The sequence below is a fragment of the Aedes albopictus genome, chromosome 3 (genome assembly GCF_035046485.1).
Source record: "Aedes albopictus strain Foshan chromosome 3, AalbF5, whole genome shotgun sequence".
NCBI classification, from domain to species: domain Eukaryota; kingdom Metazoa; phylum Arthropoda; class Insecta; order Diptera; family Culicidae; genus Aedes; species Aedes albopictus.
In genome coordinates this window covers 49,933,891-49,958,023 of record NC_085138.1, presented here as the reverse complement: position 1 = coordinate 49,958,023, position 24,133 = coordinate 49,933,891, and the positions used below count along the sequence as shown (strand labels likewise).

General features: G+C 41.4%; 3 protein-coding genes across 5 annotated transcripts; 1 reads left to right on the top strand and 2 right to left on the bottom strand.

The window, feature by feature from the left end:
- Positions 1-20: 20 nt before the first annotated feature.
- LOC115269160 (uncharacterized) lies at positions 21-4,672 on the bottom strand. The gene is made up of 2 exons (XM_062856851.1): positions 3,391-4,672; positions 21-727 (listed from the first exon to the last, which is right to left on the bottom strand). The coding sequence occupies exons 1-2, from the start codon at positions 4,484-4,486 to the stop codon at positions 705-707; spliced, it is 1,119 nt and encodes a 372-aa protein (XP_062712835.1). The 5' UTR covers positions 4,487-4,672; the 3' UTR covers positions 21-704.
- Positions 4,673-7,362: 2,690 nt separating this feature from the next.
- LOC109398753 (vacuolar protein sorting-associated protein 45) lies at positions 7,363-9,654 on the top strand. 2 transcript variants are annotated; one of them, XM_062842267.1, is made up of 5 exons: positions 7,363-7,451; positions 7,515-7,657; positions 7,722-7,920; positions 7,992-8,602; positions 8,663-9,654. In XM_062842267.1, the coding sequence occupies exons 2-5, from the start codon at positions 7,565-7,567 to the stop codon at positions 9,482-9,484; spliced, it is 1,725 nt and encodes a 574-aa protein (XP_062698251.1). In that variant the 5' UTR covers positions 7,363-7,451; positions 7,515-7,564; the 3' UTR covers positions 9,485-9,654. The 2 variants fall into 2 exon arrangements, with proteins under 2 accessions (XP_062698251.1, XP_019526687.2); XM_019671142.4 differs by having other exon boundaries at positions 7,378-7,657.
- A 588-nt stretch (positions 9,655-10,242) lies between these two features.
- On the bottom strand, positions 10,243-24,078 carry LOC109424986 (uncharacterized protein K02A2.6-like). 2 transcript variants are annotated; one of them, XM_062842266.1, is made up of 3 exons: positions 17,538-19,378; positions 11,019-14,375; positions 10,243-10,943 (listed from the first exon to the last, which is right to left on the bottom strand). In XM_062842266.1, exons 1-2 carry the CDS (start codon positions 18,592-18,594, stop codon positions 14,317-14,319), a joined length of 1,116 nt encoding a protein of 371 aa, XP_062698250.1. In that variant the 5' UTR covers positions 18,595-19,378; the 3' UTR covers positions 10,243-10,943; positions 11,019-14,316. The 2 variants fall into 2 exon arrangements, with proteins under 2 accessions (XP_062698250.1, XP_029726278.2); XM_029870418.2 differs by lacking the exons at positions 10,243-10,943; positions 11,019-14,375 and having other exon boundaries at positions 14,400-18,720; positions 18,916-24,078.
- Between the last annotated feature and the right edge of the window lie 55 nt (positions 24,079-24,133).

Sequence of the window (24,133 nt, the reverse complement as noted above, 5' to 3'; positions counted from 1 at the left end):
GAAGGCTCTTTTTCCGGGGACAAAAATGAAAAAAACGTCGACTGTTTTCAGGTGACAACTTTTATTACCACACCGTGGCGCCGCTTAACTCGAACTGACTTTCTGCTCTCGTTTTGGAGGGAAGTATAATAACCAAGGGGTTTTACAATTGTATAGAACATGTTTCGTTAAAATTCAAGGGGCTATTCAATGTTGTTTCACTAACGCTTACAGCTCGGCCATCCTGCAGTTACCAGCCACCTTGACAATTAATCTAATCCTCCTCCAAATACTCTACTTCTTCGTATACAATATCTTCGTTTTGCTCTTTTTCTTCTTGTTCAATTTCTTCTTCTTCCAAATACTCAACATCTTCATATTCAATATCCGTATTCCCACGTTCATCTTGGTTCTCAGCTTTTTGATAGAGTCGCATATTTAGAGGGTCAAAAATGCCTTCGAAACGTATATTCGAAACTTGAAAGTTATCTAAATCGGTTATCACATAACGGTTGTTATCGAGCACCTTCTTCACCACATATGGTCCCCGAAACTTCGGCTTTAGCTTGTTTCTTTCACCTGCTGTATTCATCCTCCGTAACATTACCAGATCTCCTTCCTTATACTGGGTATTTCTCTTACAATGGCTATCGTGTACGCGTTTGTTATATAGATGCTGTTTACGCATATTCTGAATCGCCTCTTCCCTCAAACCATCGAGATCCCTACTGCTGTGGTCGTCCTGATCCTGTAAATATTGGGTTAGGTCATACTCGATGCGTCTCCTTTGATTAACCCCAAACAAAAGAGTTGAGGCCGTCTTGCCAGTGGACCGATTCACCGTGTTATTCAACAAAAACTCCGCATCGGTAAGCACTGTATCCCAACTTTTCCCTGTCTCCTCCACTAGTTTACCAAGGAGCGGTACCAATGTTTTGTTATACCTCTCCACCTGACCGTTTGATTTGGGGCACGCTGTAGCAATTTTCACATGTTTGATCCCATGATCTTCCACAAACTTCCCAAAGGCGAGAGATGTAAACGCCGTACCTCTATCCGAAACAAGCACATTTGGAGTCGAATATGCATGAAAATACCCTTTTAACGCTTTCATCACTTCTTTGGTATTCGTGGTTTTTGTGGGAAAAAGTTTGATAAACTTGGTGCATGCATCAACAACCGCAAATATATGCTCATTTTTTCCCTTACTTCGCTCTAACGGACCTAGATGATCTACATGCACTACTTCGAAAGGCACCGTTGGTTTGTCAATACCTTGCAGAGTTCCATCAAACCGCTTATTTCTAGGATTGTATGCAATACACGTGACGCAAGATTTGGCATGATCCAGTACCCTTTCACGCATTTTGGGAAACCAGTACGCCCTTCTAATCAGTTCACACACTTTATCTACGCCAAAGTGTCCCATCTGATTGTGGAATTTATTAATGACCGATGGAACCATTTTATCCGGAACATATAGCAAAGACTTTCTTCCCATGACTTTGTACAACACGGCATTTCTAATCTCGTAGTCCTTCGTGGGTTGAGCTTCGACCGAAACCACAATCCTTCTAACCTCAGGATCCTGGAGCTGAGCAACGTACAAAGCATCTTCGAAAACGTTTGAACCATAGTCACCTTCCTCTAGTACATGTACACTCGAACGAGAGAGAGCATCGGCATGCTGCATTCTGGTTCCCGCACGATGAACAATATCGAACTCGTATTGTTCGAGATACATGGCCCAACGTGAAATCTTAGGATTCACATCTTTCTTCTCAAGAGTTTGCTTGAGAGAATTACAGTCAGTAACTATGCGAAACTTCATACCGAACAAGTAGTTCCGAAACCGTTGCAAACAATAGACAATCGCGAGGGTCTCCAATTCAAAACTATGCAGTCTTGACTCCGCTACAGTGGTTTTCCGACTATGATACATAACCGGATGCATTAGACCGTCGTCATTCTGTCGCTGTAGTAAGACACCACCAAACCCTGACGATGACGCATCGGTATGTAACTCAGTTTCCGCGTTCGGAGAATATATACGCAAAACAGGTTTCGAAATCAGTGCATCTTTCAAATCTTCCACAGCCTGGATATGATCCGCGGACATCTCGAAATCCCTATCTTCCTTGAGCAGATCATACAGCGAGCCTGACAGAACATTAAAACCCTGAATAAATTTTCTGAAATAGTTTACTAGACCCAGAAAACGTTGTAAGCTTTTCCGAGAAGAGGGAATCGGAAAGTTTTTGATTGACTCAACATGTCGATCACTAGGCTGAATTTGGTTGCATTGCACATCGTAACCCAAATATTCCAGACGCGTTTTGAAGAACTGGCACTTCCCGAATTGTAGCTCCAAATGATTGTCTGCTAGTGTCTCGAGCACTTCTTCCAAGGTCTGGAAATGCTCACTTAGTGTGTCTGATGCAATAAGCATGTCGTCAATAAAGACTATAACCCTTTCCTCTTTGATGAACGGCTCCAATACCTTCGAAATGTACTTCACAAAAATCGCAGGAGAATTAGCATAACCAAAAGGCAAACGGTTGAATTCATACTGTCCGCTATCAGTCACAAACGACGTGTACTTTTTCGATTGTTCGGTTAAACTCACATGATAGAACCCGTTTTTCAGGTCCAAGGAAGTAAAGTACCTTTTCCCCTGAAGCTTCGCTACTTGATCCTCAATAACCGGCATAGGGAAATGGTTCCGTTCCACGATTTTATTCAAAGGCTTATAGTTCACACACATTCGAAAAGTATTGTTCCTTTTCCTTGTCAGAACCACCCGGGACGTATAAGGAGAATCACTTTCACGAATTATGCCTTGCTGTAACAAATCAGAGATAATCTTGTCCAGTTCCTTCCTCTCAAACACACTAAGACGCTGTGGAGAAGCAGAATAGATCTTGTCCTCTTTCAACCGAATTTCCGCATCAAACGACACCAAAGGCTTATCGGGTCTTGCACGTTTCAAATAACTCCGCTCCACTAGACTTTCCAATTGAACACGGCAAGACAACGTTTCTTTATCATCCCCCACGTCTAAGTCTATACCCAACGCAGAACTCTCGACCGACATACACTTCTCGTCAATGTTACCCAGCATGAACCACTCATATTCTGTCGAACGAACCATTTTGTCTGGTATGAGGTGCAACCGTGTAATACGATTATCTATCAAAAAGCTTCGTCCCAAAATAACATCAACTTGCATGGTATCATTACATACAACCAGAAAGCGCACTTGGAACTTTCTACCCGTCACAAACAGCGGTGCGTCAAATTGGCCTAAGATTTTTACTTTTGAGCCGTTTACCCCCACAACCTCCTCATTGTTTACATTAAGTAGCAAACCCATAGGTAGCAAGTTCAATTTAATTAAATTTGTATAGCTACCTGTGTCGAACAAGGCCATCGCTCTGAAACGTTCGCCCGCTGCCTCGATTTCAATTTCCTGCTGAGAAGCCTGGTTCACCGTGATGTGGTCGTCAGGTCCGACTGCTTTGAATACGGCATTGGTAGCCGATCGCTTCCCTCCGTCGAACTTGTTGATGACAACTGGTTGCTGTGTTGGCTGCTGCGAAGCTGTAGAACGATCCATACAAACGTCGGCTGCGTGACCCACACGAAGACATTTGTTGCATCTTTCTTTGCGCTGCGGCTTTGGACAGTCCAACGAGCGATGCCCAGGCTCACGACAGTTGTAACAAACCACACCTGTAGCCGGCGATGGAGCCGCCCGAGGGCCCGCCGAAGTTACCGCCGCATTTACTTTCGGTTGTCGGAAGGCGTTAGATGGAAGCATCTCCATGTTCGAGGCAATCCACTTTATGTGCCGCAGTAGCTCTAGCGTAGAGGTATACTGATTCGTCAGCAAGCTGCAGTACACTTTATCGTAGCGCAATCCTTTGATTATGTATTTGATGGTGGCCGACACACTGAAATCGCCCTTCTGTGCGATTGCATCCACACGGTACACATACGCTTCATAGGACTCTCCTTTCTCAATTCTTACTGCTTCCAGCTCACGATGAATATCAGCCTCGTCATACGTTTCCGGAAAAGCAACAATAATGCGATCCTTGAACTGCCGCCAATTGAAAATCCACTCCTCATGTCGTCTGTACCAATTTGCTGCCGCACCGGCCAGTCGTGTTGATGCGTACAACAGACACATTTGTTCCGACCAACCATATATCGCCCGGAAGTGGTCGATCCGCCGCAGCCACTTACCAACGCCGTCTCCTTCTGCATATTCCGGAATAAGTCGTCCCACGTCATACGGATGCAAGTTCACAATTTGCATTTCGTTTCGAGAAGTCCCACCGCTCACCGTCTGCGTCGGGAGCTGGCTACCGCTATCCGTTTCGTCGTTCTCTTTTTCCTGCACGTTTTCCGTCGGCTCGTTCTCGGCGTCGAAAAATGGCGGATCGGTTTGCTTTTCGGCCATTTCCTCCTTCGTCTTCGCTGCCATTCGTCTCGTCAATGGCATCGTCGCGAAAATCGTCGAATACCGAAAAACTCGAATTCACTGTTCCGGAGAGCACTTTCGGGACACCGGGATCCCACTTCTGAAGTTGAAGGCTCTTTTTCCGGGGACAAAAATGAAAAAAACGTCGACTGTTTTCAGGTGACAACTTTTATTACCACACCGTGGCGCCGCTTAACTCGAACTGACTTTCTGCTCTCGTTTTGGAGGGAAGTATAATAACCAAGGGGTTTTACAATTGTATAGAACATGTTTCGTTAAAATTCAAGGGGCTATTCAATGTTGTTTCACTAACGCTTACAACAGGAAGTTGCGCCCAAGCCCGTGAGTGTTAATATCAATATCAACACTGTTGTCGTTTCGTAAAATAGACTATCGAGTTTTCTCAATAGAAATACACACACTAAGATCAGCTCGGTATTTTCCCCATCTTTTTACTGAGTTCTCAACAGCAGATTTAACTCGGTACGCTCGGTTATCCCTTTTGATGAATGCTCTGTAAATAAGTTAACGAGTTCTGCAAATGAACTGTCAAAAATTACAGATGAACGGTAAATATCGTTACTGATGAATGGTAAATATTGATTACCGAGTGTACCGAGTTAAATCTGCTGTTGAAAACTCAGTAAAAAGATGAAAAAATTACAGAACTCAGCGAAAATTTTACTGAGCTGGAAAATCAGGATCTTAGTGTGCACTAGAACTCCACAGGCGCTGTAGTCACTTTTCCCATTTAATTAAATCAATAAGTTTTATTGTACCAATTGATTGATTTTAAGTGTTCAGCTTGAAGAGCATCTTTTGTTTTGATAAACAAAATTTATTTGACACTTCTAGTACCGTTGCTGACGCTGTAAGGGCGTGGAAAACTAGATGTTAGTCACACGAACTGTCGCGACATTGGACTTCTTTGGCTAGTTATTCTACTGTTTTCTCCAAATCCATACGTGAAACCTAACGTCAAACGTAGTGCGCTGGGCAGCGGATCTGGCCATCTATCCAACGCACTTTGCCTGGCGTACGTCCTAGCGTACGTCCGACGCACGGTTTGGGAGAAAAATCGATTTTCGCGTGTCAAAAATTCCGATTTTCAAACGAACAATATTGTCGTCGCGGTTGAAACCTTGGTTGAAACCCGAGCACTCAGCGAAAAAACTATCGAAATTCATCGCAATACCTTATGATTTTTCGCTAAAAATTATGGATGGCCTATAGGGGCAAGACAGATACAGCGAGAGTAACTCTGTAATCAAAGTGTTACTCAGAATTCCTCTGGATTACTCTGGATCGCTCTGGTTTTCCAGATGTGTTGCCTGATACCAATGAAAAATCGAGCAGTCTTGTCCGATTTCCCGCTTCGTAGAGACGTTTCTGAATGGATTCGGACAAAACAGGTTACTCAGGATTGCTCAGAGTTCCTCCGGATTGCACAGTGTCTTGCCCCTAGGGTCGATGTCTAAATCAAGCATAACTTTTCAATCCGACGTAACTCGAGAATGAAAACAAATCCGGGTTAACTGCTGCATGCATGATTCATAAAGCAAATTGAAGAATCCACATCATTGTTTGATGATTTATTGCTTAATTTGTTTAACTAAGCATATTTTTCGAAACGACGTATCGAACTATTTTGATGTTTACAACTTTACTGATAGATACACCCAACCCCCCCGTAACTTGACAGATGAGCTCAGTTTCGCGTACCTACTTGCAAATCGCAGATGTCGCTACTGTTCGTAAACAACGGGTCCATCCTTCACTGACGCAACAATTTTTGTCCATGCGAAAACATCTTTTTGTTTCGTGGTGAGTGGAAGCCAACAAGAGGCTAGCGTTTCGTATCAAATGGACGTATTCAACAGAAGCGCAAAAACTAATGTTCATTAAATTGAAATTATTTTGATTTTTCTTTTTGTTGTTCTAAGAAATGTAATAAAAGCACATGTTTAAACGGTCTTGCATATTAATTGGTGACTGCGCATACTAGACCAAACCGAAGATCAAACTCGAAAAAAAAAATCTGCAAAAGATTATTTTTAATGTCCATTTTGGCTTTGCCGCCAGATATTTAGCTGTAAAATGTTACCATAAGTAACCTAATTTATTACTTGCTGGTGCTTAATAACCGCACTAGAAGAAAACATGAGTTTCATATTAATTTTATGCCTTTACCCGTTTTATAGATATAATGTTCGCTTCTAGTTAACAAATTCATCATGCCGCACTTAATTTGCATTTATCTACCACAAAAAAGCGGAAAAAAACAAATTAAGGTTTCAGTTCAATGTTTTAATATTTTTTGTGCGGTTTGTTATTGTCGGTTTTCGTCCTTTTCAAAAGTAGCGCTTGCCGCTTTGAATCTGACAGTACCACCCGGACCAAAATTTTTAGGTACGCTGACGTTGTTCGGCAGCTGTCAAGTAGCTCCCGGGTTGGATACACCGTTTTGATATATGAGAAAACCAAACGACGTATCTAGCCAAAATAAAAAGTAACAGATACACCAAACTGGCACCATACAAAAGCGACGTATCTGGCATGACGTATCTCTAACCAACCCGGTGTATGTGTATTTTTGTCAAAATTCATTGTGGAAATGATATGGAATGAGTAGGTTTTGTTTCTTACCTAGTGCGTGCTATATCCCTGGTGATGTTCAGCACGAAAAAACTTATGAAAAGTCTTTTTATAAAAAACTATTTTAGTGAAATGGTCGTCAACATTGACCATGACTTTACTCAGATCAGTGAAAAAGTTAGATACGTCAATTTGAAAAATTATGCTTGAAATATTTTAAAATTACCCATGCAACGTTGACCCCGTTAGCCCCTTGGTTGACCCACCCTATGTGGAGACTTTTCGTCGCATCTTGCATGACAAAAAATCAAAACACAGTCGTTCGTTCGTCATCGACGTCAATACTCGCGCAGAACGAAAAAAAAAAATCGAACCCAAATTCTGATAAAAAGTGCAGTTTGATTATGATAATTTAATAATTAACAATTTAACAATTATTGTTCGTCTTATTTAGGTATTTTATTGCATGCATTTCCATTTGTCGCATAGAAAAACGGCTGAAAAATGAATGTGATCAAAGCGGTGCAGTTGTACATTGAGAATATGATTGCGGACGCTGGCCCCGGAATGAAAATGCTGATGATGGATCGAGAAACCGTGAGTGCCCCAGAAACAAAGTGAAAAACATATGGAAATCAAAATTTATAACTCATTGTTTTAGACTAGCATCGTTTCGATGGCTTTTTCGCAATCGGAGATGCTTCAGCAGGAAGTGTTCCTCTTCGAGCGGATCGATTCAGGGCGTTCCAACGAGCGCCTGAAATATCTGAAATGCATCGTTTTCATTCGACCGACGAGGGACAATGTCCTCCGGTTGCAGACTGAACTCAAGAGCCCGAAGTACGGCGCTTATTATATCAGTGAGTCTCTATAGTCTCTAATGTGAAATCCGCAGCACCGATTTTCTGTTTGAATATCTTGTCTCCCGTAGATTTCAGCAACATCATTCCTCGCACCGAAATAAAAGCCCTCGCCGAGAGCGACGAAAGCGAATCGGTACGCGGAGTCAAAGAGATCTACGCCGACTATCTGCCAGTGAATCCCAATCTGTTCTCGTTGAACATTCCTACCTGTCTGCAGTCCCTCAACTGGAACCAGGAAGCTCTGGAACGGTCGGTCCAGGGCGTGATCAGCGTGCTGCTCTCGTTCAAGTTCCGCCCGGCCATCCGTTACAAATCCAGCTCCAGTACGGCGCAAACCCTAGCCAAAAAAGTGCACGAAACGATCAACAAGGAAACGGCCCTGTTTAGTTTTCGTCCCCCGGAGGATGGATCTCCGCCGCCGTTGCTGTTGATTCTGGATCGCCGGGACGACCCGATCACGCCGCTGCTCAACCAGTGGACCTACCAGGCGATGGTTCACGAACTGCTGACCATCAACAAGCAACGGGTGGATCTATCGGATGTGCAAGGCGTTCCGAAAGATTTGAAAGAGATCGTCCTGTCTTCGGAGCAGGATGAGTTCTTTGCCGCTAATTTGTATTCGAACTTTGGAGAGATCGCTACCACCATCAAGGGGCTGATGGACGAGTTTCAGAAGAAGGTTGGAATTTTCTCATGATTTTTGTTAGCTAGATATAACTTTTCATTTTGTTTCTTCCAGGTGCACGATCAGAAGAAGATCGAGAGCATCAACGACATGAAGAACTTTGTGGAAACGTATCCTCAGTTCAAGAAGATGTCCGGCACGGTGTCGAAGCATCTGGTGCTGATCAGTGAGCTGTCGTTGCAGGTCAGCAAGCAGCAGCTGTTCGAGGTTTCCGAACTGGAGCAGGAGATAGCTTGTCGTGCGGATCATTCGACGCAGTTGCAACGGGTCAAGAGGTTGGTCACCGATGAAAAGATCAACCTTCAAAACGCACTTCGATTGATTTTGCTTTATTCGATGCGCTACGAGCGGCACGCCAACTGTGGAACCTCCGGGCTGTTGAAAATACTGCAGGATCGGGGTGGCAGAGCCCACATCGTTCCGCGAATGTTGGAATATATCAGCACCAGCGCTCGGCAGGAACTGTTCAACACGGTCAAGATCACCGACGCCGTCAAACTGACCAGGAACCTGATCAAGGGTCTCAAAGGGGTTGAAAATGTCTACACCCAGCACAACTGCGTTCTGAAGGAAGTGCTGGAGGAAGTGACCCGGGGTCGGCCGTTGGACGCCAGCTACCCGATCATGGGCAATGAGCTTCCCTTCCGGAGGCCACCGCAGGAGATTGTGGTGTTCGTGATCGGAGGAACGACCTACGAGGAAGCTCTGGCCGTCCATCGGTTCAACCAAGACGGGTTCAAGATCATCCTGGGAGGGACTACCATCCACAATGGGGACAGTTTCATCGAAGAGATTGTGGCGGCAACCGCTGGGGTTTCATTTAAACATTCCCGCTCGCTGCAGCAGTTTCACCATGCGCCGGCTGGGGAGGCTTGAAACGGAAAGCGGTAAGTTTGAAAGTATGTGTATTTAACGTTTAACTTCGTACGAAATGTATTCCAGCATCGATTGTTATAGCATTCTGAGTAACTTATTATAGCTGTATAAATAGAGTGTCACTGTGCAAGAGAGCATATTATATTATGCGTTATGTAACTGCATCAATAGATTAAGTAGTTTGGATTGGTGTGGTTGTGTGATGACTGCATTTTCAAGTACCATAATGCGAGGTAACATTGATCCAATTGATATTTTTTATCTTTCCTTCTTGTACACAAAATAATAAGTAAGTTTGTGGTAGAACTTACCTGTTTCTTGAGAACGACACAGCAGCTGCTTTTCGTCGCACTTCTCTAGTTTTTTCCGAAAGAGACGTGTTCCCACGTTCCCAGCGCCGTCTTTTTGTTTTCTAAACCATGGGAGGAATATCTGCTCAACAGACACCTGAACGCTGAACAGGAAGGTCCAGGTAGTGTGGGATTAAGGTCGTCTTCTACAACAAATGTAAAATCCAGGACTACTCTCTCCTCGACCCACTAAACAACATTCCCAAGGCTGCCAAACCTTTCGTCTCTCCGGAACCATCAAGAAGGCATTGCAGGGTGTCTACTACCTGGAAAAACCTGGAAAACCGGGAATCCTCAGGGAATTTTATTTAACAGGGAAAAACCTGGAATACTCAGGGAATTATTAATCTTACGTTTTATCCTTGAGAAACACAGCCAAGGTAGACTACACGAAAAAAAAATTCCATATTGAATGTATAAGAATATGTTATATATTTTTGCCATTTCGTTTTCCTTTTAAAACTAATTTGAGAGTGTAATATAAATCATAACACACAATGAATAAAAAGTATAAGTTTAACTTATGAATGTCATTCATCTTTTGTAATAAGCGCTATTAGACGTGTTATGGCGTTTATTAGTTAAATCTAATAAAGCTTATAACCGTATATTTTGATTTAAATCCTGAATATTTTACTTCTTTTTTGTTTTTTTTTTGTAATAGTGATAACAAAGTTTTGAATTCGATTCGCACATTGCTGTTTTATTCAATCTTTTAATCGACACCAACACATCGCGCTTGGAAGAAAGCTCCGGCAAAGCACTGCGATCTAGATTGCGTTGGTTTTACGAGACCTTCTAGTGGCCGTGTCGACGATGTAGCTGGAGATGTCGTTAACACCGTTGCTCCACTTTTCGTACGGATCGAGCGGTTGAAGTACCGTTGAAGTGGCTGCACCTCATCGACGAAAGATTCCTAACTGTATGCGCTGTTGAAGGCTTTGGAGACGGCGTTTGTGTCGAATGGAGATATACCTCCGTTGAATTGCGTAAAATGGATATGTCCGATTTCCGGTTCTGCTGGACGGGCAGCTGTCATTAGTCATGATGTGGCTGCTGGCACCGATGATTTCGTTGTTCCGGACAGTGTGGGGATTTTCCGGGACGCTCTGTCGATGAGAAAAGTTCAATGAGCTATAGCGTAAAGATAATTTAGTTATTAATTAAACAATTATTATACCCACCATGATTTGCAACTGCTTTTACACTGAGGTTTACAGAATACAAAAAAATGCCACAATGGCTTCCTTCGCGTGTTCCTACGTTGACGACGACGACGACACCGTTTGTTTGTGGTGGAGGAAGTTTTCAAAACCAAACCTTACAAAATTTATTAGAAGAATGTTATACTTTTCAGCCATAACACAAAACTTATACATGGTATAAGTCAATGTTATAGTTAATAATAAGTTCTATTATGAACACAATAAGTTGATGTTATGAAATTAATTAAAGCGTATCTAATAATAAGCATGAGATGATATTTATGAAGAATATCATTAAATTTCTTTTCGTGTAGCACGGGAGAACAACTTAACAACGGATGAAAAAGGTAGAACACTTTGAAGCTAGGTTTTCGGAGCTTGTAGAGATGCGTGTAGCACGATCGGTGTCTAGAATCCAAGAGAGCCCGACAGTAATCGGACGGTTTATTCGATGGCTTTTGCTATAAACTCATTTGACATTTGTCTTTACACTCAAACCCGAATATACCCATTATAAGTATAATCATTACTCGATTTACCTTTATAGTAAAAGCACTCTAAAAATAATTAACTAAATGGACATTACAGACCTTCCCCTTTTACAGGTTGTTCGTTCAACTACAAAAATTAAAGAAAGTTATTCCCAATGGTATCTATCAAAATTATTCGATCACTAGTATACATTCAAAAATATTCGAATTCACCCCTTCCCTGGCCAAGTTCGCAGGGGTTGACGGTATTAAAGTGAAGGAGTTTCATTTTGATTATTGTAATGTAGTGTTCTTTAGTGAAACATATCACCTTTTTAACACTTTAATGCGCCTCCAACGGTTCATCACGAACCGGCTGCTGCAGATGGAGTATGGCTGATCATATGCATCAGACATGCTCGATAAACAGGAGGAACCGCCGGGGCTCAGTAGAGTCTATTCCCAAGCAATAGTTCCAAGTCGGTTGGATTTAAGTAGGTTTTGATGATCGTTACAAATCCTAATAAGAGTATTATAGGATTTGTGACAGGTTTTGGAACCTTTTACAGCCAGCTAACTTCAAAATGTTGTTTGGGCTCTATTTCCCACGTTTCTCGGTTGATTTTGATTAGTAATTTATTAATGTCATAGTCACTTTTTCGATTTTTTACAATGTTAGTTGGCCATATTTTCTTTAAATAATGCAATTAAAATCAACCGACGAATTAATAATGGGAAGGAGATTTGCAGCACTTAATTGTGCTGATAGATTCGAAGCTAACGTGCGAACACTTAAACGCATTGTTGACGTCAATGCGTTCGACGTGACATTTTGGACAAAAACTGACTGCTTTTTATTAACTGAACAACGTTACTTGTGTATGACTAGGTTAACATTTCTAAGCTACGCTTGAGAATAGGACATGGTTTATCTAGGTAGGACCGATTGGACAATTGAACGAATTTGAATATTTTTCATAGTATTTGTAGCGGGATGAAAGTTGACATGAAATCTCTATTATTTTAAAATTTTATTGCAATCAACTGACCAACTTGGCGTATTTTTGTTTATCTCTTAGATGATATTATGACACCAACAGAAAAATATCAGAAGTTCAGTAACATGTTTCTGTGGGTTTTGGACCGATGACAATTTAAGGACGCAAGAGATGAACACAGAGAAGTGGAAAACGATTAGCGAAATCAAGAAAACAATTTGAGACAGGATCGACTATATTTTAACATACAGGGTTTGATTGATTCGGTAAAAAAAACAAACATACGACAACTGATTTAACGAGAAGCAGGTAAAACATATTGAACTATACTACAAAATCAAACAAGAAGACAAACACAAACCGTGTGACCATAACACTACATAGGCAAATCCTGACTGACTGACCAATTGAAAACTTTCCAATCTTCTACCGTAGCTTTCTGAGTCAGTTGCAACAGTGTCTTAATGGATATCATTTTCCGCGTACGGCTGGCAAACTGCTTCTGAAAGATTACGTACTCTTTCCTATCTTCGGGTCTAGTGTAGAGGTTTCAACTCTATTCAGAGTGCAGCTAGAAACCTAGCAAAAAAAAAAAAAAAAAAATATTCGAATTCACCCCTTAAGTTATTTCTTCGCGTTCTCTTCGAACGCCGTGGCAGGCCATCGAGCGCCAACCCATTCTCCATCTTTCGCTTTCGACTCGGTTTATCCGTTAACGACCTGGCTCCTCCTATCTCGTGTTCCTGGAAGCCAAGGAAAGGCTCCTCATCGTCGCTCGTTCTTTGTAGCAATGGATCTGGATTATCGACAAGAGGATCGACATGTAGGGTAGGACGGGGCAAGATGGCCACCCGGGGCAAGATGAGCACCCCTCCGTTTTACTACTTTTATGATGAATTTTGCCCAAACAACTTCATAATCCGTTAGAATAATGTTCATCCTACTTGTAAACCTGATAAAAAGTACTTCATAATGAATAAATTAAAAAATATCGTCAAATTAGTCAATAGCATGGATTTTTAGCATTTTCTTATAAGAAATCATCAGAATAAAATAAGGTTTTTATGTCAGAATCAAATTTTTATCATAATTCTGGTTATCAGCCAACATTACTAGCTCACAGCAAAGCATTTTAATTTACATTAGAAAATATTTTCTATAAACAAACATTAAAATTTATCCAATTTTAGTTATTTACCTATAGTGGGGCAAGATGAGCACCCACTATTCCCCATCAGGGGAATATAGAAAATATTTTGAAATTAATGTAATCCACTCAATAGTGCCGAACATAGGCTTCCGTAACCTCTGCAACTATTTGATTGCGTAAATTCCTAAAAAATAACCAACTTAATAATCGTTTATTGTTTTTCGGGTCATTTTGTATAAAGTATTATAAAACCGCATTTTTTTTCAATAATCGAAAAAAAATCATAATTTTAGAACGTGATACCATAGCTATAAACAAGGTTCATTATATCAATCACTGTATAGCCAATTTAGTGTTAAAATATTGGGATTTTAATGAAGTGCTCTTCTTGCCCCGCAAGGGTGCTCGTTTTGCCCCGTAGCATGTTCGAACTGACCATAAAACATCTTTTTTGTTTAGTCAAATAAATCATCCTTATTGTGAATTTTGAACCCTCCCATGTTTATGGGTGATTGAAAACATGATATAGAAAAGAACTACTGAGAGGTATTTTGAAAAAATGTGTTAACTTTCAATAAACTCAACCTGATCCTTAGGGTGCTCATCTTGCCCCGTCCTACCCTACCACCATCCTGCGACTAGCCCCACTGCTTGCATCCTTAGCGATTTTGACTTGATTCCTGTGAGCCGTTGTTGTTACGTCGTTTCCAATCGTGATCTGCAAAATATTTTTACATACACGTTTTATAAAATGCGCTTTTAAACATTTAGCCTGGTGGTGGGGATCATGGTTTTTGTACCACAAAATATCTCCCGCCATCAGACTATCCAAAGGATCCTTATGAATCTCTTTGGTATTATAATCCATTGCTCTGTTATTTGTTTCATCATTGGCGTTATTGGTTTTAGTTTGCATATTATTATTGTTACACACTTATTTCTGAATTGCCTGTTCGGTACTTTTTTGACGAGATTATAACAGCAGTACGATCTCGGTAGTTTCGGTAATCGATTTTACTGAGGCTCAGTAAAACAACTGTCAAAATCGTATGGAAAAGGTAAACAATGCATTTTTGCTGAACGAGTTCGGTGCTCAGCAGTTTTAATCTCGTCAAAAAATTACCGAACTCGGTAATCAAAATTAAGTGTGTAGTATGTCGTTTTGGATTAATCAAATCGATTAACACTTTTGGGGTATATGCTAAAACTTTTTCTGAAGGGAAGAAACCCTCCATTGTCAAACTATTATTCCTAAAATTGATTAAGAAAACGTTTATCAGGTCCTCCAACTCCAAATGCATGTATTCTGGATCAAGAAGCAACTTTTTCAAAACATTTTTAACAGTGCGAACAAATCTCTCCGCCTGACCATTACTGGCTGGATGGTACGGAGGACTGTTTAGAACTCTTATTCCCTGCCTTTCAAGAAAGTTCTTAAAATCATGAGCATTGAATGGAGGGCCATTGTCTGATACTAAAATATCCGGAAACCCAAATCTAGCAAAATATGCTAACAATTTTTTGATAACTTTTGAACACGATGTTCCGTTTTTCATCCACTCAACTTCCACCCATTTTGAGAAACTGTCAACGATCAATAAGAAAACATGATGCTTGAAGTAGAAAAAGTCGATATGCACTCCACCAAATGGTCTTGTGGAAGGTGTCCATTTTGATTCAATGTTCTGCCTTGGGTGCACTGCCATACTAGCACAAGCATCACATTCACTGACAAATTTTTCAATATCAGCATTAATTCCATACCAGTATACAGAACGTCTTGCCAATTGCTTCATTTTTACAATTCCAATATGATTAGCGTGTAGAAGTTTTAAAATTTCACTCTGCAAATTCTGCGGTATTATTACTTTATCCTGATATAACAAACAACCTTCAACTATTTCCAAATCCTGTTGATTTGCAAAGATATCTTTGAAATTATTCTCTACCCGTTTTGGCCAACCATGGCGCATGAAAGTCATAATACGTTGTAGGAAAGAATCAGCTCTGGTGTTTTTCGCAATACTTGTAAAGTCAATTGGACAATCACTGCTGAGATTAATGTGCTTGATACAATCCAAATCCAGATCTTGAGGAACCGACTGCTCCAATGGAAAACGCGAACAAAAATCGGCATTACCCATTTTTGCAGAAGGCCTGTACTGGATATCAAAATCGTATATTGACAATTCCAAAATATAACGCTGTAGTCTTGTTACAAAAATAGCATTCTTTCCCTCCTTGCCGAAAATTCCTACAAGTGGTTTGTGGTCGGTAAACACCGTGAACTTCTGTCCATAAAGAAATTTATGGAATTTTTTTATAGTGCATACTAGTGCAAGCGCCTCTAAATGAAGGATTGGGTATTTCTTTTGAGCAGAATTGAGTGAAAATGACGTAAAACAAATGGGTCTCTCTAATCCATCAACAGAATGTGCAATAACTCCTCCAAGCCCATAGCCAGAAGCATCAGAAACTACGATGACTGGTTTTCTGGGATCAAAAAATTCAAGAAAATTTGTTTCTAGAAATGATTTCTTTGAACTTTCAAAGGTTTGGTTGCACTCATCATCCCAAATGAATTTGACTTCTTTCTTCAACAAGTTATATAAGCAGTGTAATTTGGAAGACAAACCCGGAATGAACCTGTTATAGTAGTTAATTAGTCCCAAAAACGATTTGAGCTCAGTTACGTTTGTTGGTGTTTTGGCATTTTTGATTGTTGCAATTTTATCTGCACACGGCGACAAACCTTTTTCGCTAATTACATGCCCCAGGTATTCTAAACTAGTCACAAAGAATTTACATTTATCCCAATTCACCTTAATATTTGCTTTGGACAATCTATCCAAAACAATAAAAAGTTTTCGCCTGCAATCTTTTAAATCCTTTCCTGCTATGAGAACATCATCCAAATAGACATAAACATTATCAATTCCCTGCAAAATTTGATCCATTATTTGCTGAAAAATAGATGCACTAGAGGAAGCCCCCTGAGGCAATCTATTGTAAATAAAAAGACCTTTAATCGTATTTATCACCATGAATTTCCTTGAACTTTTTGTTAATGACAACTGTGTATAAGCGCCTTCCAAATCAAGTGCGCAGAACACTTTACATCCTGCCAATCCAGCAAAAAGATCTTGAGCTACAGGTAAAGGATAGGTGTTGGGAATGATGAGTTTGTTGATTGAAACTTTGCAATCAATTACTAACCGTATATCCCCATTCTTTTTCATTACAACTATAACAGGAGATGCCCATTCACTTGTTTGAATCGGAGTTATAACATTCTCTTTTTCCAATCTATCTAAATAAGTTAAAACTTTATCCCTTAGTCTGTAGGGAACGTCATAAGCTTTCCTAAAAATAGGAGTGTCTGTTTTTAAAACCAGTTCGGCTTCATAACCGTTGATAGGAGATGAAAAATCTTTGATAAAAACGTCGGCAAATTTTTCCTTAATAATATCCATTAAATCACCATCCTTATGCCCTACATTATTTACAGGTACTAAATTGTCGAAATAATTGCGCCAGTTGGGAAAGAAAACATCCAACCATGTTCTGCCTAACAGAGGAATAAAATCATGATCATTGTCCAACACCAAAAGTTTCAAATTCTTTTGTATATTTCGAAATTCAACCATAACAACCGCCTCCCCAGCAACGTTTAAACTGGAACCATTTACCACTATCAAGTTTTTAGAGCTTTTCCTAAGAGGCACATTTAGCCTAGTATCAAACAACCTTTTCCCAATCACAGAAACAGAAGCTCCACTATCAACTTCCATTTGCAAAATTTTCCCCGCAACGGTTAGTTCTAGTAAACAAGGGCTGCTTAAATGGTTAATAGAAGAAATATGCATACACTCTAAATCACCTTGATCTGAATCGTCGCTAGAATCATCCCAAGCCATCTGGTTCATCATGTTCGATATAGTGTTCACCGTGCTCGAACCAGACTTTCCCAAGTTGACATTATTGATAGGGTCTTTTTTGAGCTGCTTTAACCGGAAACACTTCCTCTTAACGTGCCCCGGAACTCCGCAATAACTGCAAATTCTCTGATCGATCACCACTTGTTGTTCAGCCTCCAGCTCCGCAGGGTACACCGGCGCATCCTGATAGCGGCGATGTGATTCCTCGAAGCGCACATTTCTGGGCTGCCTGTTTCGCGATGGACTGCGAAAATGAGCGCGGTCGTTATACCCTTGGTCGTACCTGTTGTATGGTTTCGAGCTGCGGTCGGCACTCCTCGCCGGCGATTTGTACTGTGGCCTGTAACCTAAACGGCTTTTCACGGGAACTCGACCTCGGCCCTGCGCTAAATCCGCCATACGCCGCAAAACCGCCCCTCGACCACCAGTAAGGCTACCTATGGATGCGATTTGTGCGGAAGAATCCTCCCTTGTTAAGGCTCTAGCATGAGAAGTGGCCATTTCCCAAGTAGTTATTATTTTCTCCGCTTGGGCTAAGTTCAAGTTTTTCTCGTCTTCAGTCAACAATTTTTGTCTCAAAGCGTCATCAGACAGCCCAATGAGAACCCGGTCAAGAATACGGCCATCTTTGTCATCCTTGAAATTGCAGTACTCAGCCTGAAGCTTTAGGGAAAATAAGAAATCACTGGCCTTTTCGTCCGGTTGTTGCATCCGTGACCCAAACTTATACCGCTGGATCAAAGCTGAATCCGTTTTATCAAGCTTTTGCTTTAGTTTTTGTACCAATTCATCCAGTGGGGCTGCGTCTAGCAATTCCTCACTAAGGTATAAATTTTGGGCCACCTCGAATAGGTATTCGCCCCCCAAGAGAAACAATTGATCTTTCTTGTTCTCGTCCGCCACTTTATTTATGCGGAAATGGTACCCGAGTCGCTTAAACCAAGAAGCGAAAGACTGCCCTTTACGGTAGGGGTCAATGTTTGGAGCTACGTGAGACATTTTTATCAATTACACCTCTCCAGTGCCGATAATATTATCAGAAATAAAATCACACCGCTAATTCCAAATAGAAAAAAAAAATCGCTGGATGAACAGTCGATGAGCTGCCACAAACTTGTTTTACGGCTAATTTAAACAAAAGAAAAAAAATAACACTCATGAAACCTACGCAATAAAAAATTATCACAATTGTTCACTGTCTATTGTCTCTTTTCTTAATCGCAAGACAAAAGAAACCAAGCGTCACCTTTATGCTACAAAATGGCGTTTGCCTAGCACAAAAACACAATTGTTTCGTTAAAAAAAACACTTTTGTCTTACCTCTACCAAAAATCGTCGAAAGTTTCTCCCCTACGGAAAAAATCCGATGCTTTTTCCTGCTTTGTTCGTCCGTCCAACGTAGCCGTCCGAAATCCTCCGGGATCGAAAGGGTTGCGGTCGCGCTGAAGGTCAAACGTCCCGGCGCCGAAAGTCAAAGATCCGGCCGCTGCAGTCCAGGTGGTAGCACGCTTTCACTTCACTGTTTTCCTCGTCGTCCACTATTAATCTTACGTTTTATCCTTGAGAAACACAGCCAAGGTAGACTAGCACGGGAGAACAACTTAACAACGGATGAAAAAGGTAGAACACTTTGAAGCTAGGTTTTCGGAGCTTGTAGAGATGCGTGTAGCACGATCGGTGTCTAGAATCCAAGAGAGCCCGACAGTAATCGGACGGTTTACTCGATGGCTTTTGCTATAAACTCATTTGACATTTGTCTTTACACTCAAACCCGAATATACCCATTATAAGTATAATCATTACTCGATTTACCTTTATAGTAAAAGCACTCTAAAAATAATTAACTAAATGGACATTACAGGAATATCGTGCATACTCAGGGAAATTTTGCATCGACAAAAAAATAAAACGCTGGGTCGCAAAAATAAAAAGTAGCGAGTTTCATTACTCGAAGATCTACTTTGAAATAGAGTCCACAGAGCTTATACAGCATCGAGGGTATGAATAAAAAAATGTCGATTATGTAGTGGTAGTATATCCATCTAGAAAATATGCTACAACGTTTTTTCAAGAAATTTTCTATCTGGAAGTTCTTTTGGAACTACCTCTTGAAATTCATCCCAGAGTTTTTTACAAGATTCCTTCCGTATTTTTTCAATCCATTTGTCTTGGTGTTCCTTCCGGGGATTCTTCCGGATTCCTAACAGCTTTTTTTTTTCGGGATTCTTCCTTGAGAATCTTCAAATCTTCATACAGAATTTCTTTAGAGGATTTCCCAGTATTGCTCCCAGAGTATCCGTGGATTCCTACCAGGAGTCAAGCCGTGATCTTTACATGAGCTTCTCTCAGGATATATAACAGATGTTGTCGCGAAATTTATGTTAGAGTTTCTCTCGGGATTCCTGTTGAAAAAGTTATTCTTGGGATTTCTACAAAAGCTTTTTCAAGGGTTTAAGGAGTTTTTCACAATTTTTTTGCAGGAATTCCTTCCGATATTTTTTCCAAAGTTTCTCACGTGGATTCTTAAAAAAAATCCGATAGTTTTCTTCTAGAGTTTCTCCTTGGATTTCTACATAAGTTCTCGCGGGATTTCTTTGGCGATTTCTCTCGGAGTTTTTCTCGGGACTTCTCTCAGAAGATTCCTTCCGGTATTGATCCTGTTTGAAGTTTCTCAGAGTTCTTTATCTGATGTTATCTTTATATCAGGGTTAATTATCTAATTTCATGCAGTGATCCAACTGAGATCATTTTCTTACAGATTTTTCGGGATTATTCTCAGAGCTTTTCCCGGAATCTCTACCAGAAACTATACCGAGACTGTGGAAGCTCCTTTTGAGATTTCTTACAGGATTTTTTCAGAGTTTTTCTCGGAATGTCTTACAAGATTTCTTGTAAGAAATTTCCGGAGAATCTCGGAAAAAAGTTCTGAGACTAATCCCAGGAGGAAATATTTAGGAAATTTAAGGAGGAACTCCGAAAACCTTCAAAAGGAATGCCAGAAGAAACTACGTTCGAAATACACGAGAAATATCTGAAAACTGTCCCTAGAAGAACTTCTGCAAACATGTCGAGAGAAACTGTTGGAAAACTATTCCGAACACACTAAGAAAAATTTCTGGAAGAACTTTGGAAAAAATTAGAAAGATCTGCGGGAGCAACCAGCGAGGAATTCTGGAAGAAAGTTCGGGGGTACATACTCTATCAGACACTCCGGGAAAAATCTCGAAAAGCCTGAAATCGGGAAAAATCTCGGAAGGAGCTATTTACGTAAAAACCTCTAGATATACTATGGAAACTGGAGAAAACCAAAAAAGAAAAACCGTAGATAATTTCAAGGAAAAACTGCGAGACACAGGAAATGAATTTAAAGATGGAATTCTGGAAAGATTTAAAAAAAGAATCATGGGTAGAATTTCGAAATCTACATTACTATTCCACCAGCACAGAGTACAAACATCGAAGTTTATATTCAAAACAGTGTATGAAATATAGTCTGTGGAATTACTGATTGAACTCCTGAATGTTTTGAAACTGCTGAATGAGCGATTTCTTTCAAATAATCCAAAAGAACTTTGAGGAAAATTTTGAAATATTCCTTCACCGATTTTTGTATTATATTCAAAAAAGTTTAACGGTTCAGAATTCAGCAATTTGGTAGAATCTCTTGAATAATAAATCATGCGCATTTTTTTTTAAATTTTAGTTGAAGTTTTGAGGACATTTCTGTATAGTTTTTCAAAAGAAGAAATTGAAATAGAAATTTTATGAAATTTCGGCCCATTTTTGTATTTTTGACATATAAAATTTCCCCCTGGAAAATCCTGGAAAACTCAGGGAATTTTATTTTGTCTTATGAGTAGACACTCTGCATTGCTTCAGAGAGGGGCTAGTGCATATCGCACCCTCAAGGTTTGCTGCTTAAGCTGCAGCAACGAACTGTTTGGGGAGTCCACCAAAGTAGCAAGCTGGCGCCTTGCCAGTTTCCCGAGTGGTCCTTACCACTCCATTTGTTCAGCAAGCATCAATAACTTATACTTGCATGCAACGTGATTTGACCTGCTGAATGCGCAGGTCCTATCAATTAGCACGAGAAGGAGTTGCTGATACCTGCTCCGGCCCTTACCGGGGACCCCTTTTCAACCGCAGGCTCGTATCCAACTCAGTAGCCCGACGCCACGACAGCAACGCTACCAGGATGTTCTCCCCGCGGCCACTTAATCGCTGTAAGCAGGGATGGGAACACTCACTTGCAAAGAGTAGCACTCACTTGCTATTTTCTCAGCTTAGAAGCGTGCAATCAAGAAACGATGTATGGACGACTTTTGCCTTGTGGTTTTGTCTAAAACTTTGCCAAATAGAGTAGGGGTCGCACACGAATTCCAAAGTCGTGACAGAGCTGTGAAAGCGACTCTCCACGAGGTGAGTGTAATTTACATTCACCTCGTGGAGAGTTGCCTTCGCAGCTCCCTCACGACTTCGGTATACGCGTACGACCCCTACTCTATTCGGCAAAGTTTTAGACAAAATCACCAGGCAAAAGTCGTCCATACATCGTTTTTTGATTGCACGCTTCTGAGCTGAGAAAACTGCAACTGAGTGTAACTCTTTGAAAGTGAGTGTTCCCATCCTTGGCTGTAAGGTTCGATTTCGACCGCAGGGCACCGGTATAACCCACGTAGCCGATTCCGAACCTTTGGACCAACTTTTGTACAGCTTCTGAACTAGCCATTCTCCGAGTCCATGCGCAACCTTCTCTGTAGCTCCAAAACGATGTGGGTGATAGTCGATGAAACAGCATTACAGCCAAACTCTTTATTATACATCCTTTGGACAAGATTGTCCGGAGTTGTGTCCTCCCCGCATGTGACCACGCATTATGCGAAAACGCTGGCACACGAAAAAAAAACGTGTTCCGCTGTTTCCTCTTGATCAAACCTGAGTCAGGTGTGGGCAGGGCAAGTACATGGCGCCGGTACATACCAAACTATTGACCCTCGGGATCAACCTGTGCGTCCACCTTCCTATGATGGAACTCATTAGTCATTACATCCAGAGTCACTACTGCACTGTAGTCTCCTCTTACGCTGGAGCGTTATCTCAGCGAGCTTTGTAATAGGAAGCCGAACTGAGCTCGAGAGATCATTTAAACCCTCGATATGCCGCAACAGTCTGTTGAGGATGATCTTTTCGAGCACCTTAGCTGCCGCGTCGATCAACCATATTTGTCTATATGCCGACGGGTCTCCGGGTGGTTTCCCCGCCATTGGCAATAGTACTAGGTTCGGCCACTTCCAAACCTCTGGGAAAACTTCCTTGTCCAGGCATGTTTGCATAGCAGACCTGAACATCCCTGGAGCCTCTGCAATACATAGCTGCTTTTAAGGCTTAACGAGGCGTCCGATTTGAATGCGATCTTCGGTGAAGTTGTTATTAAGGTATCCTAGGAGCACCGAGGAGTATCAAGGGTCAATTAACCCTCTAGGGCATTAGGGGAAATGATGCGCCTCCGAATTTCACGACTCACGTTGTTGTCAGCCGTCAGTAAGGATCCGAGGTAGACGAATTCCTCCACCACCTCGAAAGTATCCCCGTCTATCGTAACATTACTATCCTGACGGATCCGGTCGTGTTCGGTTGCGCCTAGTACCGGCATGTAATTTAATATTTGTTTTAGAGGCATTCACCACCAGTCCGACTTTTGCTGCTTCTCGTTTCAGGCGGGTGTACAGCTCTACCACCGTTCCAAATGTTCTTGCAATAATGTCCATGTCGTCCGCAAAGCACACAAATTGACCGGATTTTGTGAAAATCGTTCCCCGGCTGTTGAGCCTGGCTCGTCGCATCACAACTTCCAGAGCGATGTTGCAGAGTAGGCATGAGAGTCCATCACCTTGTCGCAGTCCTCGGCGAGATTCGAATGAACTGGATAGTTCACCCGAAACTCTTACGCAGTTTTGCACACCATCCATCGTTGCTTTAATCAGTCTAGTCAGCTTCCCAGGAAAGCCGTTTTCGTCCATGATTCTCCATAGCTCTGCGCGGTCGATACTATCGTATGCCGCTTTGAAGTCGATGAACAGGTGATGCGTTGGGACCTGGTAATCACGGCATTTTTGGAGGATTTGCCGTATGGTCAAGATCTGGTCCGTTGTCGACCGGCCGTCGATGAATCCGACTTGATAACTTCCCACGAACTCATTCGTTTTAGGTGACAGACGACGGAAGATGATCTGGGACAGCACTTTGTAGGCAGTGTCGTGTCCGGACGGACACCGTGGCATTCCGGTCCAGCCAATTCCGCCGACCGAAACTCTGCACCCACGAGGAAGATTGCGAATGACGCAACCTACTCGTACGAAATACTTTACAAGACTGAAGTTTCATTTCATCTTGATCGTTTGTTTCGATTGCTTTGTTTATCTGGTAACGCATCTTTGCTGCTAATGCTATATGCCCTGTTTATCCTTTGCTCGGTATCCCTCTCAATCCCTACATTCTCCCCCTGTTCTACTCTGTCATTATTTTAAAAGCTTAAATT

What these genes read in the sequence shown, in the direction of transcription:
- LOC115269160 (XM_062856851.1), bottom strand. Translation starts at nt 4,486, where the DNA reads ATGCCATTGACGAGACGAATGGCAGCGAAGACGAAGGAGGAAATGGCC. An exon ending in GATGGCCTTGTTCGACACAG is followed by an intron (nt 728 to 3,390) that starts GTAGCTATACAA and finishes CAATATTTACAG; the next exon opens with GATCAGGACGACCACAGCAG.
- LOC109398753 (XM_062842267.1), top strand. Translation starts at nt 7,565, where the DNA reads ATGAATGTGATCAAAGCGGTGCAGTTGTACATTGAGAATATGATTGCG. An exon ending in TGATGATGGATCGAGAAACC is followed by an intron (nt 7,658 to 7,721) that starts GTGAGTGCCCCA and finishes TCATTGTTTTAG; the next exon opens with ACTAGCATCGTTTCGATGGC. An exon ending in GTACGGCGCTTATTATATCA is followed by an intron (nt 7,921 to 7,991) that starts GTGAGTCTCTAT and finishes TGTCTCCCGTAG; the next exon opens with ATTTCAGCAACATCATTCCT.
- LOC109424986 (XM_029870418.2), bottom strand. Translation starts at nt 18,594, where the DNA reads ATGTCTCACGTAGCTCCAAACATTGACCCCTACCGTAAAGGGCAGTCT.